Source organism: Lycorma delicatula, chromosome 2 (genome assembly GCF_047948215.1).
Source record: "Lycorma delicatula isolate Av1 chromosome 2, ASM4794821v1, whole genome shotgun sequence".
NCBI lineage: Eukaryota > Metazoa > Arthropoda > Insecta > Hemiptera > Fulgoridae > Lycorma > Lycorma delicatula.
The window spans coordinates 225,140,344-225,160,456 of NC_134456.1; the positions used below are offsets into that span (position 1 = coordinate 225,140,344).

General features: G+C 28.3%; 1 protein-coding gene across 1 annotated transcript in view; it reads left to right on the plus strand.

Annotated features, from left to right (window-relative positions):
• Positions 1-20,113, plus strand: part of LOC142319703 (protein FAN-like) — an 83,742-nt gene continuing 63,629 nt past the window's right edge. Inside the window, exons 1-6 of the mRNA XM_075357277.1 lie at positions 1-108; positions 2,211-2,450; positions 4,524-4,620; positions 7,408-7,521; positions 12,185-12,370; positions 17,265-17,336. Coding sequence (XP_075213392.1) covers positions 95-108; positions 2,211-2,450; positions 4,524-4,620; positions 7,408-7,521; positions 12,185-12,370; positions 17,265-17,336 — 723 coding nt within the window. The 5' untranslated portion in view covers positions 1-94. The remainder of the gene's footprint in view (positions 109-2,210; positions 2,451-4,523; positions 4,621-7,407; positions 7,522-12,184; positions 12,371-17,264; positions 17,337-20,113) is intronic.

The window sequence follows — 20,113 nt, forward strand, 5'->3', positions numbered from 1 at the left end:
GCAAAATGTTTTGAAAACAAGTTATGCAATAAATTTTGGCTAATGCCGAAAACAATTGACAGTTGTCACGTGATTTTTGTTGTATTTGTGTCTGATGGATAAAGAAAGGTAAGAATGTATTATTTTCTTGTGAGATTGCGTAGTCTTTTAGTAACGGCTTCGTCTTCGATTATTTTTTACGTATGTCTTGCTTAATATTTCGGTTAAGAGGAATATATAGGTTATGTATGCCACTGCTTTGCTGGTATAAAAGCAACGATTTAGGGTTTCAGGTAATAAGATATGTGATTATTCATGATGATGTTTTTTTTTATAAGTGGAAAAATAATATTACGTAAAAGAATATTGGCAACTAATTAAAAACGTTACTATGTTGCGCCACATTACACGATGGTTTCGTGGTATATTTCAAGTGTTATTTTACAAAGAGCATAATTATATGTTTACCTGGCTGCGAGCCTAAAAATGAAAATTGCTGAGAAAATTATTTGAAATACATTTTTCACTTCATACTTTCAGTACTGCTTGAAACTGCCTTTTTTAACAGAAGATATCTCCATTTTATTTTTATATCAAAAATCTTAGTGTTGAATTTAGTTTTTTCCCAATCTTCGTGATGTACAATAGATAGATATGTACTGCATGACCAAATTAACATTCCATCCAAATTTAGTCGGCATAGCGCTGTTATCAACACCAATCCACAATGCTCCCAATTTAAATTCACTTACAGGAAAAAAGAATTGACTGCTGCAGTTGAAGTAATCTTCCCGTTTTTTTTTTGTTTTTTTTCCATCTATGTAATAACATTGTTAATAATGTTTCAATATTCGCTATGAATGTATGGCTTTCTAATATTTGTGGCATTATTCTTGTTTACATCTGAAACATTGCATAATAAATACAAAATAGACAATAATGTAACAAATAAACAAGTAAACTAAATTTAATGATAATAGAAAATTCCATTAATAGGTAATGCAGAAGTAAATATTAATATTAGTACTAAATATAAATAGTAATAAAAATTTGTTAAATTTATTAGTAATAATAAAGGAAGATAACAGTACTCAATATACAATACATGAACAGCTGCAATAGAAAACGTTTTCATTTGTATCCAATGTTAACTTGGTCATGTTGTATAGTTAATTGTTTGTTTTTTTTAATCAGCTGACTTTCAACTATAGTTTGCCATATAACAGATGATAACAAAAAAAGTTAAAATTTATTTAACATTTACTTTAAAATTACATTTAAATTATTCTTCTGAGAGATACTTTGGATTTTATGGATCCTCCAAAACTTGTACTTAATGAATTGCAGTGTAATCATATCACAAATAAACAAAAACAGCATAATTTAACAAATTCCACCCGTAAACCAGTAATTAACATCTAGCCACAGTAAATTAACAAAAAAACAAAATATACCCCAATCACTACTTTAAAGGTACAACCCAAATTAGACTGATTACACGCTAAAGGGTTTTCCTAACCAATTTAAGATTATCACTGATAATAATAGTAGTAGTAATAGTTATACTTTCATACCATTTACTAAGAAAAATGCACTTGCTACACAATATTGGAAGAATAATTTCTGTTTATTTGATAGCATGACAGAACGTAATAATACTTTAATATTATTACATTTTAGACGTACTTTTGAAGTAATGAAACATTTTTTTCCTTAGGATCTTTAAGAGCTATGTAGCATTTTCATCAGTGGAGTTAGTCACTGCTGTTAATGGAGATTCCAAAAGATAAAATTTACTTGAAAGCAAGTAATTTAATATTTTGTGGTTTAAAAATAGTTTTCATTTAATTTGAAGTATTTCATCATGCTGAAAAACAAATTAAGATGATTCAGCTTTTAGTCCAGTGTAGAATCAGAGTACAGTTAATGTTTTGTTAGGTATTTTAATATCTGAGTTTTAAGATTTCACTATATGAGAAATGTAATAAAAAAATATTTTTGTATAATGTACATTATTTAAAAAGAAAAGAAAAGTGAAGTTATTTGTAAAAAATGAATGAATGTTTTTGTTACTTTTTAAACTTACAAACCTGCTGTTCAGAAAAAATTAATTTGATTGTATTTTTATTTATAAGTAATATTACTTTTGTAGTTCGTCTTTGCTATGGTGATATTTGTGCATGTTTAATTTTTGTATCTGTTTTTATTATTTATGTCTTCTTCATTTTTAGATTTTCATTGTTGCTGTTAGAACCTGGTGAAATATATTTTGAAGAATTGAGTGTGTTCCTTTGCGAAGAAACAAGTATTAAAAATAAAAATATTGAAACTGAAAAAAATCAGTTAGGAAGATTAAAAATATGTTCAAAATCACTTGTATTTGATCCAAAAGATCTTTCAAAACCATTAATTAAAATTCCTTTTAAAGAATGTGCCGAAATTAGAAAAATTGATGATCGCCATTTACGTTGGTCAGAAAATTTATATCAAATTAATAAAATAATTTAAAGTTTTAAAGAATTAGTGCTTTGTATTTTCTGTTAGTTTTAATCATGACTACTTCAGTTCTTTGTTCTTAATTATATCAGATTTTATTGCTATATTCATAGATAAGCATTATAAAATAATGTTTATATGACTATAACATAATAAAAACCAGAAGCCACTAAATAATTAAAAATATGCCCCCAAAAGATCTTTGAGAAAATAATCCAGTTTTTTCCTTTGTTCATATACCTGATGATTTTATTAATTATGCTCACGTTATTAGAACACTAGTTAAGTGCAAGATTAAATAGTGTATTTGTTCTCTGAAGTATGTTTTTCATTTAATATGTTGTATTCATCAAATTTAATGTTTGTAAATTTTGCTTTGCTTAAATGTGGTAAATCATGACTATAATTTTTGTGTGTCATAGTTAATGCCTTTGAATGTGATTTCCGTAAAGTATTCTTATTTATTTGAAATAATTTGCAAAGTTTGATTCTGATATATTGTGTAGTATTTGTAACTATTTTTTATAATTATCTATATGTGAATGTATATCCAATTTATTCAATATATTACTCGGTTAATTGTATACCCCCAAATTGCAGTGTTTATGCCTTACCTTCTTTGTTATTATTTTTATATAGATGTGCAATATAATTTTTTTTTGTTATTTCTAAATGAGGAATACATTCCACAAGATGAAATGAAATGAAAAGAGAATGTGATAAATACAGAATTATATAATTATTAAATTGTCCTTAGTAAAATATAATAGTAAAAAGTATTTAACTTCTAATGCATGATAATTGTTTATTTTTACATCACAGTTGGCTTCATGATCTGATATACATTTCATTGTGTATGGTATCTAGCAGATATCACAATGGTTTCAAAGTAATTTGTATTTCTAAATGTCATTTTGTAGCTGCATAATTTGTGTTTCAATGATTATTATTTGTTTCTCATTCTCATTAAATTACAGAAAAAAAATGTTTATGAGGTGTTCTAAGAAATATTCTTTGCCACATTGTTGTACTAAGTTCTACTTGAAATAAAAAAAAAGTATTTCAGATTTTTTTATTTTACTTTCAGTTGCTAAATTTTATAAATATCTTTGTTTTACCTTCTACATTTTCAACAGAAATAAGATTCTGTAAAAATGTTTACAGTGTGAGAAAATCATTTTGATATCCAACAAAATATGGAAATATAACTTTTCTTAAAGGGCCACTATAATATTTAAGTTTTATTTTTCATTTGTATTGTAAAAATGTTAGCCAATCTAAAAAATAATTTTTATATTGCAACTGGATATGGAGATTTTTTTAAAGGGTGTAAAGATATTGGAGGAAAAACAACCTTACTCTTGATGAGGGGCAAAGATAGGGGTCCATATTTTAACATATGAAAATAATACATTCTAGAAAAAAATTATTGTCAAAATTATGGAGGCCAGAAATAATGAAAAAAAAAAGATCGCAAAAATTCTGTTTCTCAAGTTTTCCTCAATAATGTAAATGCAGTGTTTATTGTTATGTGAATAATTTTTTTTTAATAAACTAGTGAATACTTTGGTTTGGTATATATTGAATTTTTTTGTGATGGTTTATTGATAAATTACCTCAGTCAAAGTCCAGCTGCATTCATTTATTTGCTAGACTGTAGTCATGTGCTGTATAATAATAAGCATCTGTAGGCTTTAATTAAAACACATTATCAAGAATTTTTATAACCTACTAGAAAGTGACTCGACAAGTGAAATATTACTGGAAGTAAGGAAGTTGGACAGAAAAGCAGTCGTATAACGAAAGCAGTAAAATAATCTCATTGATTTCTAGCCAATGCGTTACAAGTGTTTCAGTGCTCTGTATTTTTTGTCATCTAAATATTACATCTGGTTATTTTTTTAAGCTAGTTTTAAAATGTTAATTTAACATAAATTTGTTTATGTTAAGTATATCAATATGTAAACATTTTTTTAATGTAGTAATTTTCCATTATTAATTAATGAATTTAAGTATTATTTTATAGTAGTATTCAATTTTGTTTTCAGGCTTTTGTCATCTGAAAAAAATGTGATAACTATATCTTGTAATCAGTACATTGAAATGTTAGAAGGAAATATATTAGCACCTTACGTGTTTAAAAACGTATGTATCCTATAATTCAATAGATGTGTAGTTAGTATGTTTTATTACTTTTATAATAGCAGAATTAACATTTTATTTTAAATATTTTTTTATTGATTGTGAAATGTAAGGTATACAATTTCCATTCACCTTAAATTTTACCTTCTCATTTGCTTGCTTTAAATAACCAGTTAACTCAGTTATGTAAAACTGAACTATTTTAATTCAAATGAATTTGATGGGAGTGTGGTTTAATTCAAAACATATATAACAATTAAAAGTTTTTAATAAATAATTTATGGAAATGCATCTTAACCTAAATTTTTAATTTTTGATTATCATTCTTATTCTGTATTTTGAAAAAACTTTTAATATACTTTATTCAGGAAAGCAGTATATATTGCAGAAAAACAAAAGCACTTGTGAAAAAAAAATATAAGGAAAATTTTCATAGTATTATTTAATTTTTCATAATATTTGATTAACAATTTATCAAATATTTTTATACTTTTTTCCAGTTCCATTTGCAAAAACAAAAAGGTAGAATGTACTAGACTTTACATACAAGTTTGTTATGTTTGATTGTTAACTGTAAGCCTAGCATAATAAGATTAACTTCTCAATAGAATCAAAATGGATTAAAATATTTATTTATTTTTTGACTTGATTTCATTTTAACTATCATTGTGGAAACATTTTCTGTGAGGTAAAACTAATTTATAGTGAGGGACACATGGTTTATTTGTTATAATCCCAAAGCCAAGTTGTTTTTATATAATGAAATGAACACTTCGATGACTGATAACCCACGTTTGAAACAATTTCATCAAATTTTTGATCATCTTCATTCTTGCATGGATCAGTTAAATGTTGTCAATTGTCACACTTTTCTCAGATATCTTTTGTAAGTCTCATTTCCTACAGCTTCATACCTCCTTTAAATACAACTGGCCCACTGTAAACTTGGGTACTTTGTGTCGTACCCTAAACTGTGCTTGCAGCCTAATCAAAATTTTGGAGGGTTTGACGACCTTATTTGTGAGGAACTTCATGATAATATGTTGTTCATCCGACAATGGGAAATTTTTGCTTTGACTTGATGCTATTGATCAGGGTACACAAATGCTGTGTCCATCCCCTTCACACATCTCCTTTGTCAGTATCCCTCTGCACCAACCCACTCATGTTCATATGAAAGTCATGAGGATAAAAGTCCAATTTACATATGATTGATCCTCATAATTAACACAATTTGCTCTTGTTTTATATTTAAAATACATGGCTGTGAGTGAAATTTTATGTGAATTCCTACAACAGTAATAATAATTATAACAATAAACCGACTAATAATCTAATAAACTGTTTTTATACTTCCTGTTTCAATCCATGTTCAGTGAAAACTACACTGTTAAGTTTGGTTATCTTTAAAAACATCTGTCTATCCCTTTTATTTGAAATAGATTGGATATGTTGATCCTGCATTTACCTCTTATTGTTTTTAATGAAATATCTTTTTATTCTGACCTTTGTTAACTTTGAACATTTTCTATAAAATTTACTTCTGTTACCTCAATGTATTAAAATTTATTTTCTTCAATTTAGTAACTATTAATGAGGTCCTTTGGTTCTGTACTACAGTAAGTAATACTATTTTCTGTGAACTAAGTTTTTCTACCTTAACCTTTTCCTATTACCTTAGCCTTTTTCTGTTTTTAGCCGCTTCGTTGTAAATTATTTTTTAAATTTGTGATTAGCCGGTTTATTTCATACGGAAATTGTAATATACAACAGCGTGTAATTGACTCCCAATCTACTACCATATTGTCATAATTTTAAAAGCCAAACATTATATTTTGAAAACAAGCTGGTAGCTTGATTTTTGAATCCTCTTCTTATATTTTAAAATTTGGTATTTTATATATATATATATATATATAAAATTTATATATTTTATATATTTATAAAAAGAGGTCATCTGTGAAAACACAAGATGCAGTCACTGATCAAGACTGTACATAATTTGGTGTTGCTTTTATCACATCAATCCTGCCTCTGTTACATAGTGTTAGCTGTTGTTTTGATGTAACAGTTAGTTATCTAAAAACCTTATTGGGGCCCCTGGATTTTTAAAATTTTATCCAAATGGTGCTCTAGGTTATTTACCCGTTCAGGATTACTCCTACATAATTGATTTTGCCCAAAACCTTAAAATTGGGGTTACCCAGCTTATGGGCTGTCAAATTTTTACAGGTTTTCTTTTTGTTAAAGTACCTTTTTTATTTTTTTTTTTTAGTTTTGAATCAAATATTTCAGATTTCAGCACTTGGTTATTAAGTACTAAGAGAAAATGTAAATTTTGTCTTAAGAGAGCGTCTATGAATTTTTTGTTTACTGATAGATGTTCAGACACAAAAGAATTATCTGTAATGTTATTTAAATCACAGGAACAAAATTTTGTATCATTTGGGAAGAGATTGATAGTTGTCAAATATCGAAAGAAGATAAAAAATCTGTGGGAAATATGCCACTATTGATAAATATCTTCATTTGAAAGTAGCTCAGGCCCGCTGCAAACTTACTGAGCTTATTGTTCTTTAGTATAGGAAGGAAGTAGGAATTTTTTTTTTGTATGTGGTAGGTATATTGTTTCATTAAGGTACTGTTTTAAAAATCCCATAGATTCAGTTTACAACTGAATAAAAGAGCATTTTTGTTATTGAAATTACACTGAATTTGATAACAATTTTTTTCTTTACAGTTGAGCTTTTTAGCGGCAGTAGTAATTTTACTTGTTGATTCTATTTTCAGGTGAAAAAGACATTTTTCTTCCTGCTTAATTATGCTAACATAGAGGTGTGCCTTAGACAAATCTCCCAGCTTTATAGGGCTTCTACTTTACCAGTTTTAGAGCAGAGTCAAATGGTTTGTATTCTGATCTTTATTTTATACTTAATATGTTTTAACTATGCCCTTAAATAGAAGAGATTAAATTTTTGTATGGAAAGAGATGAATATTTTATTTTTTTTTAATATGATCCTGTTTTTCTATAGTATGCCTTTTTAATACTGGAGGGCACTTAAAAAGACTGGAACATGAAAGAAGGTACCAAAAGAATTTGTGCTGTAAGTTGATCATATTAGGCTGTAATTCTGCACTGGTCTTGAGCTTTGACTACAGACAATTCCCAGGTTTACATAAATTTAGAGGTAAACAAATTTAATTTGGTGAGGCATGATGTACTGGTTATACTGTTTTACACTGCAATTGTTGCTTTGGTTCTTGGAATTGCTGCACCCAGATTATCTAAAACAAATAAGAAAATTTTTTTTTTCTATTTCCCCTTAATAATCTTTCTGTTTAGTATTTTTTTTTTTTGCCATATTTAGATATATTTTGCTGTATTTTATGGTTTTTTTTTATTTTGGAACTCTATATTATGTGCAAAACTGTCATTTAAACGTAAAGAAATTAATAATAAGAAAAACACAGGAAATCGTCAATAATTGAAGGTTTATGTTATAGCATACACTATAGAACTAATATTGGTTGTACCATTTCATTTTTTAAATTAATACTATGATGTAAAATGTATTATAAAATTATTAATTTTTAACCCCAATTTCACAAAAAACCAATAGCATACTTAAGTGGCGTAGTTCCATATTAGTAAATTTTCTATAAATTATTAGCCATATTTGTCTGTAAAGTTTAATATAAGTAAAGGTTTCCGGAACATAACTAAACTATCTGGAACTGACTAGAGGCAATCACGTTTTGTTGGTGGCAGTATTTGGAGCGCTGTAAAATCACTTAAAATGTTATTAGAAAACATTAATAAAATAAGGTAGTCCAGTAGTGTAATAATTGTAGCAGAAAGTTCTGTAAAATTTCATGGTATTAGCTTATTTAATTATGTTGACATGTGTTTACTGGAGTGTTTCTTTTTTTCCTGATAATGATTAAATTGTTGATTATCATTTATAAGTATTGTAAAATAAGGATGAAATAATAAATTTTCTACTAAAAAACTTATATCTCTTGTTAAAATGTTTTGTGAATTTAATCTGTTGTGAAATGACAATATGTTTTATTTGTAACAATTATTTTTTTTTAATGTGTTGTTATAAGTTAGATCTGGTAACTTCACAGCCAATTTATTAAATGCAATGAAATTAGTTAATTCCCAGTAACATATTTCAGTTCTAAGTAAATTGTATCCTGAATTTGATACAGTACCTGCTTAAATAGATACTGTCGAACTCGTTTAATTCCTGGCAAAGTCTGAGCATTTCCAGGTTTGTATTGCATTTGTCTATTTTATCATCCACTAGATTACATATCTGATTTTTGTAGAACAAAAAATCTATATTTAGTTACATTGAAATGAACTATTTCTGTTAAAGTTACAAAAAAGATCTTATCAATAAAACAATTATGTTAAAAATATAAAATGTTGTTTTTTCATTTTTAAAGTATAATGGTATTTCTTGGTATTTTAAGAGCCCAAACTGTGAATTTATTTGTTTCCTTATTGAAAGTACTTGTTTTACCATTCTTACTGGATGTAAAATTATACATTGGCATACTAAATTCTAAAATGAATTTTTTTCTAGCGCGCATGTGTGTCCATGTGCTAGGTAGTTTTACTTTTAAAGAAACTGATGCAAATTACACTATAGATTCTGATTATCGCTAACAGTAGCAGTACTCAGACATTAAAATGAAATTTTTGATTTCTGACACTAACTTGAAATCTCAGTTTTTCAACCAAATCATAAGTTTTATAATGGCAGTACAAAAAAGTTGTTAGTTTTAATTGCATGTAAATAGTATCTTACTTCTAAAACCATAGATTTGGATAAATAATAAACCAAACCAGTGGTGTGTTATTTTATGCAAAAAATCTTAGAAAATGCAGATTTTTCATATAATAGTTGTATGATATTTATTTTAATTTTGTCATATTTTGAATTATGTGTTATGCATGTTACTATGCATAAATATGAAAAAAAATGATTTAATCACAAATTTAAAGTTTCCAGCGTATTTAAATTAGCACAAATAGATTTGTTATTTATACACATATTATTATTCAATACTATACACAGTCACTGTTGCATACTTTGTTAATCTCTCATTTTGGTCATTTTTTTCTAAACTTAAAACATTCTGAAACTATCTTAGATGGTGACAATATAAAAATGTACTATGACTTACTTGGCAAAAAGCGATGTTCAATACTTTCTTAATATGAGTAATAGAATCAGATTTTTTGAGATGAATATATAGAGTAATTGTAATTACTATGCTCAAATACATTTATTGCTAATGAAATGGAAGAAATGACAAATTTAATAATACTGCTATGGTATATTACATTTTGATATAAGAGCTTTATGAATGTTGGAATTAAATTCAGTTGTTTTTGAATATTTTTTTCTTTGTATATGACCATTGTAAATGGTATACTCCAATCTCCATGGTGTAGTGGTAGTGTCTTAGCCTCTCATCCAGAGTGCCGATTATACATGGTATTTTTCATACGCTACAAAATTTCCACTTCACGGTCCCATACACAAGCTTCCAGCTTACATGATGAGTTAATCATAAAAAAAAAAAGTACAAACAAATTATGAAAGCAGAAACAAGACTTGCGGAAAAGCTGCCTAGTTTCCTATTTCACAAATTTGTGTTTTATTTATTCATACAGTATTTTTACTAGAAGGATTAAATCGATATATTTGGTGCATTTGTAGGTCCTTGGCTTTTTTATAATTTTGAAACTTCTCGATGTGTAAGTTTTACGATTTGATTGCCAATAAGAGAAATGAATTAGTGTCAATGTGTTGTTGAAATGGTCACAACTTTGTTTATTGGTATTGAATTCTTTATCTCCTCTCGTTGAAAGGTATTGAGTTAGTAAGTATCCTGAATTGTTAGTATTGTGTTGTCAATTAACTATTTGACTACAGTATCTGTTGTTAATTTCAGTATTCCTTTTTATTTTCCAGACTTTTTTAACCTTAAGATATATACTGCATAATACTCCTAGAATTATTTTCACTATCTATTGCCTCTTTATTGTTTTTATTTTCTGTAGGAATTCTAATATCACATTATTCACGAGTCTTGTTATTTATATGTGGATACCTTAATTTTTTTTGTATCAACCTATTTTTATGATTATGCCTTTTTTTACTCCAATTTATCCTAAAAGATTTTCATTTTAAAGTTTATCAACTCATTTAATTTTTTGGAATTTTTCTGTAATAGTTTTCAAAAATTTTCCTTCATCTTTCTGGCTTTCCTGTCATCCATGTTTTACTTCCATAAAGTATTATATATTTTTTGATAGATATAGCTTCAGAAAGTTCCTAGAATCAGCTTCTTTTGTTTGAAACAGTAATTGCAGCAGAAAAGTTATTGTATCATAATTTGACAAAATACAAGAACATTAGTGTGGCCAGTACTGTATTCTTGATTCTTCTCAAGTAATAGAAACAGCTGACTGTTTGTGTAGCGTAGTTATTATAATGTTCTTATGTTTCTTAATCTACCTTTCCTATAATTTTCTTTTCTGTTCGACAGAAATTTTCCTTTAACGTGACTTTGTTTACTGTTTTGAATGTTAATTTATTTTACTTTGCATACGTTAATACAATTTCTTTGGGTTTTCATCTTCTGGATTTATGGTGTTTATGGTTTCTTCTGCCTTTATATTATACATAAGTCTGTTATAATATTTATACAAGTGACAATTTCTTTAATGTTAGTGTTCGTTTCACCTTTTTATACGTAGTTGTTTCTTCAGTTTTTTGAACTTATGTTTCAATATAACCAAATTATGATTATCTTTTGTGTCTGCCTATGGGTAGATTTAAAAATATTATAATTTAATTTTAGAATCTTAGTGATTGTTATGGAATTTTATTGAAACCATCCAGTATCTCCTGACTAATGTTTTTTTACAATCTTTATCAATTAATGTTTTGTTCATAATGGATTTATTTTAAATTTCACTCATTAATTATTTAATATTAAAAATGTTATTGGACTACACATGTACAATTTATTTTAAAATGTAAGCTATCCCATGCACTGTGTATTTTAAAGGTTATAATCGTGGTGTGAAGTCAGATTTATTCTCTAGTTTAAGGAGATTCTATTTTTAATTAAATTTAATATTATAAAAATCCATTGATGTTCATTAATGTTATCTTTGAGTAGATTAATATATTAATTTTTATTAATTTGTTATTATTTTTTTATTGCTATTAGGACATGTGTTTCAACGGGAAGATGAGTAAGTAAGAAGATGCCTGACCCTTGCTAAGAATTGAACTTGAGACCAACAGATCCCAAAGCTTGGTGCTAATTGTTGTACCAACTGATTGTTGGTGAATGAACAAAAATGATAAACTAAAAAGTTAATTACACTCTCACAGATGAATTATCATTGATTCTTAAATCTGGGGAATGTTGTCTTATTAACGAGTGATTGATTTTTAATTATATGTAATTTAGTTTGATTTTTTAATATTCTTTCTTTACAATATTGACAGTTATTTTTAACTGGTTTTATAGATTGCTGCCATTGAGCGAGGTAGGCAGGCAAAGGTTCAGTTTGATCCTGTGTGGTTTGAAGATCTGTATGAAAAAGTTGTTATGGAAATAGTTGGAAATAAAATAACTCCATTGGTTGTAAATCCTGGAAGAATTCTTTTAACTACCTCAACATTGTATTTTCAGCCATTTAATACAATTGAACCGGTATGTAAAAAAAACATTTTATTTGACAGTAATATATTTCTTGTTATTAGTAATACAGTTTTATTTTATTCATTAATTGCACAGTGGAAGAATTTTAAGTTTCATATGGACTTTGTAAGGGACTTCTGTTGTGAGTGTTTTTGTATGTTGCAAGATTTCTATCATACAAAAACACTATTAAAACATTGTTAAATAAATTACCAGGCCCAATTATATAATTTAAGTCATTTCTTTGTTTATTGTTCATAGCTTTTTGCACCAATTCATGAGCCTAACATAAGTATAACTATTTTTTTTTACTTTAGAGGAGGGGAAATCTTAACAGACACCATCCGCCCACACAGAAGATAATGTCAGGCTCTCACCAACTAAAACCCCTCCCCTGTAACAACATGCAAAAACCGTATCCCCGATAAGCACAACACAGTCTGGGAATTTCAGGATCACCTGTCAGAAAGGGAGCAACAAGGAACATAGCAAAGTATGACTTTGCTGTATAATTTGTTAGCAATTGTAATAAATTATTAAACACTTAGTATTTTTATTTTGTGGTTCTAATTTCAGTTTTGTGATTTAATTTATTTTAGTTCAACAGCATAAGCATTACAATTTTATTTGACTTTTTTTGAAAAGAAGATTTAATATGTGCAATGCAGTTTTATAACAAAAATAGCACAAAAATAATACTGATGTTACTTGATCTAATGATCTTGCTAATATTGTTTATGCAAACATATTTTTGCCCTGTGATTTTAAGTGGGAAATATACCTTCTCTTTCTATTTTTAGGAAATAGCTCTATTCTTTTCTTCTGATATATTGTCAAGTTTTATGCAATTTTACAACTTTTGTAAATAAAAGTTTGAAAAATTAATCCCTCGTTATTTTTTTACTGTAAAAATTATAATAAAAAAATACTTTTTTTTAGAAAAATATGTAACAATGATGCATAGTTTTAAAAAATGATGCATTATTAAAAACTGTTCATTTAAAAAAGCTTAATTCCTTATTATAACTCGCTGTTAAAAGTGTAGCTGTGTAAACTTTCTTTTATTATAAAATATCCATATCTACTAAAAGAGAAAGTTTTAGTGAAAAAAATTATTTTTTTGATATGGGATTGCATCAGTAGGTTTAAGTAAGAATGAAGATAGATAAGATAGAGGTTTGACAAATTAATGATTTTCTGAGTTTATATCTTTGGCCTAGTATGATAATAGGCACAAATCAGTATATGACATGGAAAAATCAGGATTTTATTTTTATATTTAGATATCCCTTTATGAGGTTGTTCAAAAAGTTCTCAGCCTGTAAAAAGATTTTTATTCGTAAATTTTTGTTTATTTTTCAACATAGTAATCTTGCAATTTGGTATATTTATACTAATGGTTTTACCAACTTTCTAATGTCATTAGTATACTGTAGTCTGTTTAAATCTGCAGAATAAGTGATGGTCTCTGTTTTCACCTATTATTTGAAGTAAATCTCCATTCAAAACCATTTCTTCAGGTTTGGAAAGAGAAAGTAATCACTGGAAGCCAAATACAGCACGTGTGGAAGCACTTTGAAGCATAGGTCATGGAATATTGAAGCAGTACCAAAACATATTCAGCCACATATGGTGAAAGATAATTTTTTTTGGCTTTATATGTACATCTAAATAGCACCTTTTAATTGATCCTCTTTTTTTGATCTGTTTACCCTCTGGAACCACCATAAGGTATTACTTCAGAGTATGATACATGTGAATGAAAATGAAGTGTAGTCTTGTACAGTCTCAGGTCGACCATTCCTGGGATCTGTGGTTAATTGAAACCCCCCCAACCACCAAAGAACAGTGGAATCCACATTCTAGTATTCAAATCTGTATAAAAGTAGTTTACTAGGATTTGAACCATAGAACTCTTCAACTTCGAAATCAGCTGATTTGCAATGGTGAGTTCACCACTAGATCAACCCGGTGGGTAGTACCTTACAGGGTTCTGGAGGCTGAACAGAAAAAGAGAGTGTTCAATTAGTTCAGTAATGATACAATGCATAATACTCCCCAGTAACAGTCCTCCTTTTTCCAGTCTATGAGCACTATACCTTAAGAATAAAAAAAAACCATAGTCATGATTTTACCTTCAGATGGAAACATTTTCACTTTGACCTCTCTCTGCTACTGTTTGGTCTCTGGTATGTAATGGTGAATTTATATTATATCTGGTATGAAAACATTTAGAAAGTTTGCATAATTGTGTTTAAATAAGTCTACCCTTGAAAAGTGTTGAGTTGAATGTATTTTAGATTGAATTGACAATCATGACACCCATCCAGCAGAAAGCTTTTTCATACCCAAAACATCAAGTAAAATGTAGTGGACACAATCTATCAAGATGTTTGTAATGTCAGCAAGTTTGCATATCTTTAGTTGATATTTAATATGACATTGTGGATTTTTGTAATGATTTCATTGATCATAGTGGTTTTTTGGTTATCCCAAAAGTTCATCATCTAGAATGGACCTACAACCACATTTAAATTCAGCAACCCACTTTTTTACCATTGAAAATGAAGGAGAAGAATCCTTTGAAGTGGAATGTAACTCTTTTTGTTTGTCTTTGGGGTTAAACCTTTTAAAGCAAAACTTTGTAACAGCTTAAACTTGAATTTTAACTATTTTTCAGAAAATGTCAAAATTTGTTTGCTTTACTCAATCGCCACAAATATGCTATTGAACCCACATATCCGCTACTTCATAACTTACCATCTGAAATATCATACTTGACAAATATCATAGACGTTTATTGATCATTCATGTGCCATCTCTACTTCAGTCTGATAACGTTCTGAACACTGGTACACTTATTTAGAGTTGAAGTATTCAGATTAAAATTATTTAATATTGGTAAGTAGGTCATGACTGACTGCGCTGTGAAAGATCTAAAGCAACATAATAAATAACCGTTGTATACATCTGTTACAATTGTTGACACATTTACTTCTGACACTTCTTTTTCAAATTTCCTCAGTTATGTCAGCAGTATGACCATAAATTGCCACCCAAGTTTTATATCTGTATTTGTATAAATACCTCTAAGCTGTAATAAGATACTGTGTAATTTTTTTCATTGTCTTATAGTTATAATTTTAATTATACCATTTTTGTTTTTTAGTGTTTATGTTAAGTGATATGTTAAAATAGTAGACTGTCTGTAATGTTTTATTATTATGATCTATTATCGATTTTTCATTTACTGATTTATTGTTGTTATTTACCTTGCTATTAAAGTACTATTTATAATTACTCTATTAATTTATTGCTTGAAATTAACTTTGTTTTATGTAATTAGGCTTAAATGTGTAAATGTCAATCTTCAAAATAAAAATCTGTGGGGAAAAAGAGAAAGACCGTGGTGAAATGAAAAACAGACAATTTTTTAATGTGCTTTTAAAAAACAATTTTCTAAAACTTAATCTCCTATTTCAGCTTTTATTGTAGTCAGCAAATTATGCAGAATATGTCAGGGTATCTGACTCCCATGGATTAAACCATCTAAGTTAGAAATGTTAAGTAAGTTAGATGTAAGTGCCAGAAAATTCAAGTATAATGAATTTTATTGTTAAAGCAAAAAGAGCTAATAACTAACATAATGGAGAAAAATAATGTTAAGCTATATGTTTCAATGAACAATATACAAGTGAGTTATTATATCTTGTTAGAACAAAAACTGAATAGTCAAAAGTATATTGCTAATGAAAAACTAAGGAAAACCTGGAACTTAGATCTTGAGATTTCTGCTACGTCACTGTGAATTAAATCCTGTAGAAGGCATTTGAGCTCAGCTGAAACAGTGTATAAAGGGAAATAGTACAGCTTTTATAAATGTAGATGTAAGAATATTATTCAATTAAATACAAACTTTATTAATTTTCTTATTATGGTTCCTACCTGTTGTGGATGTTGCTACCAACATTGTGGTTTCTATATTATTTACTGCAACCTGAGAGAGATCAGTTACAATCAATGTAAACCAAAAACCTTGATTTTGAGATCTTTAACTAAATTTTGGTTTCCAGGTTCCCTCTGACTCAAATGCAGCAGTAGTCTGTAATGTTTCTCATTTCATATATGATTCTGAAGTATTTTACTTTCCTGCTTTTCATTGTATCCATAACCTTGGTTCCTTACTTAAGTAGTAAATCTTGAGTATTGAGACAAGGTTCAATCACAAATCTGCTAGTTAGACAGGTACATTCACATTTTGAAAACCTTCGATCTAATGACCAGTACCTTACAGTATCCACATTTCAACTCCACATAAAAGTCCGTAGAGGGTTTATAATACATAGGAGTCTCAGTTTGATGGCTTGAATCAATTTCAAGTCATAAACTCTGATCTCATTCTTAAGAATGGAATCTGTTAAAAATTTGCTCTTAATTCAATTCTCTTGTTACTAATGTAGTTTATATTCTCTAGTTTCTAATAGATTATCTACATTAAATTTTGACCTTCCAAAGGCAAGTGTTTTGAATCATAATCATTCTGGACCTGTGTGGGAGAATCAACCTAAAACTGTCATCAAAATGATTTTTAGAAGGATTATTTCTTCACTTGTGTTTATGCAAAATAAAAGAGTTAACAAGTTTTTAACTGTTTAATGGATTTTAGTGTTTTTGAATGTAGTTGTAATATCGAGGAGCTTATTATATTATATGGTGTATTGACACCATCCGTAAATGAGTAGTTAAAAGGAAGGCTGCAATTAATTCTGATTACCAGTCCCAGTCATCTCAAAATGAGAATATCCTTTGGAAAATTAATTTTTGCTTAATTTTAATTTGTTCAGATTGCATTAATTGTGTATGGTATTACTAATAACCGTTTAATTGCAGCTTTTTTTCTTCACAGCATTTTTATTTGAAGATACCATTAAAAGAGATAAAATCAGTTATTCAAAGACGATTTTTGTTAAGACAAGTTGTAAGTATGTTTATATTTAATTATATACATTTGTACTTATTTAAATATTGCATTACTAAGTTATCATTTTTTTGTGTAGTTTTAATGTGAAGTTTTTAAACATTATGTCAAATTTTTCTCAGAATTCTTAGTGATAATGTCAATATATTTTATTATTTTAATTCATTTAATTTTTAATTAATAATACTGAATTTTTTAAGTTACTCATTCTTATATAAAAAGGGATTTAAAAAATTTGAAGGTACATTTTACGTACTTATATTATCTGAATATTTACAATACTTTTTACAGCAGTACTCTACTTTTTTGAAGATGTAGTAGCTTTCTCCAAACTTAATTTTCTTAGAGCTTCATTTCTCAAGTAAAATTTCATCTTTTTGACACACTTAAATATATTGAGCTAGAATCCTTATTCAGTATTGGGTTGTTGATGCAGACCATGATTTTGGGGAGCACCTTAAACAGCCTTAAACATTTCATTTTTACAAATTATTCCTGGAAGAGCTTATGCATAACAGGATCTTAAAATGAAAGTTTCTAATTAGTACTGGAATCCCTCATTTAATGCAACTTACAAATTATGAAAAGATTCGCTTAATGTGATTACAGTTTCCATATAATAACACAGTTTTCTAATTCTTTAAAATCAACCAATTTATATTTATTTATAATAATTCCCTGATATAAATTGGTAAATTAAAGAATTAGAAAACTATGTTTTATGTATTTATCATTTTTATACACACACACATGAGGCTCAAAAGTAAGGGCGTATCAGTTATAAATAGCGATTGGCAACACTGACAGGTTTTAGTAGCTTTAAATTGGCTATTGGACATGTAACACTGCCGTCAGTTCATTATTGTTTGCCTTTGCAAGACAGTGAAAGTGAGTGCAATAATAACAAATCCTGCCATTTATGAAGTTCGATCAGCGATTAGATTTCTAAACAGGAGGACATAATGCTGCTGAAATTCATCGTCAATTGTCTGAAACATATGGGCCTACCGCAATGATTGAAGGAAAAGTAAGGCAGTGGTGTTGTGAGTTTAAGGAAGGCTGTTCAAATGTTCACAATGAACAGAGAAGTGGCAGGTCTAGTGTCTGGACTGACAATCTTATTGAATCTGTGAATATAAAAGTGAGAGAAAATCATCGCTTTAGGATTAGCAATCTATCTCTTGAATTTGTAGAAGCTTCTAACACAATATTGTTGAGAACTGTGACTGACATTCTAGGCTGTCGTAAACTGTGTACATGATGGGTGCCAAAAATGTTGACGTGCTCACAAAGATCACAGAATGACATCTGCACATGCATTTCTCAACCACTTTAACCACGAGGTAGGCAAATTTTTCCCATGTTGTTACTGGTAATGAAACATTGGTTTCATATGTCAGTAATGAGACAAAACAACTATTCAATCAGTGGCTTCATTTCGGTTTATCTAACCTGAAAAGATTCAAACAAGTTCAGTTCTCGAGAAATTATTGCAACTGTTTTCTGGGACCAAAAGGGTGTGCTTTTGATTGATTTCATGGAACCTGGAACATCTATCACATCACAAGTCTATTGTGAAACACTATCTAAATGCAGTATGCTATTCAAAATCGACAGTGGGAAATGGTGAGATCAGGGATTGTTCTTCACGATAACCCATATCCTCACATGGCTGCATGCACAACAAAAATGATTAAAATATTTGATGGGAGTTTTCTGATCATCCCCCTTACAGTTCTGATATTGCCCCAGTGACTACAAACTCTTCCTACACCTCAAAAACTAGCTTGCATCTCAACAATTCATGGAAAATATAAAGTTAAAAATCTCAGTGCAAAGTTGGCTATGATCTCAGGTGGCGGAATTTTATGCAGCGGGTTTGAAGAAGCTTGTTTCATAATATTAAAGGTATTTGGAACAAAATTGTTATTATGTAGAAATATAAGGTAAATATATAAGTAGTTGAAACCATTAATAAATTTTTTTTTCAACTGTTTTCATTTTGTTACCGATTGACCCTTACTTTTGTAAATTCAAAAGTAAGGGCCAATCATAAATTCATATTATTAATAAACTCATATTTTTTTGTGTAGCATTAACTCTTTGCAGTTGAAGCATTTTTTAACCTGATAGACCAGAAACTCAAAGCGATAAAAAAAATTTATTCAGTTCTGAAAAATTTTCTAGGCAATTGTATATTTACCTATACCCTATTTATCTATTAGGTAATTGGATATTTATTGATATTTTACCTATTATTTTATCATTAAAATATATGATCAGCTTATCCAAGGCTGTAATACAAAATAAGTTGAAAAATGAAATTCATAACTTGCATATATGCAAGTACTATAATTTTGCATTTATGAGCCAAGTATGTTGACCATTCTTTGCTCATTGAGTTTGATGGAATCCTGTAAATTGAAAATTATGAAAGTTATATTTAGGCTTTTTTATGCGTCTTACTGTGTATTGCTTCCTGGTTACAAATCTGTAATGAGTAACATTTATGAAGTACTCCATAAGTGCAAAATATTGAGATCAACACAGAATACGAAAAATTTGATAATAAATTAATCCTATTTAAGTGTATGGAAATTACTATACATTTAGGAAATTTAAGGAGGGAATTCCCAAACTTGAAGAAAATTTTCTCAGTACTATTATAGGAAATATTCCTGGAAAATTTCAGAGCTGGATTTCAATTGGAGCGAAGTGTATCTTGAAAAATGTTTACCCATCTCAAATCCGTAGGGATAAATAGGGAAAACCTCCCT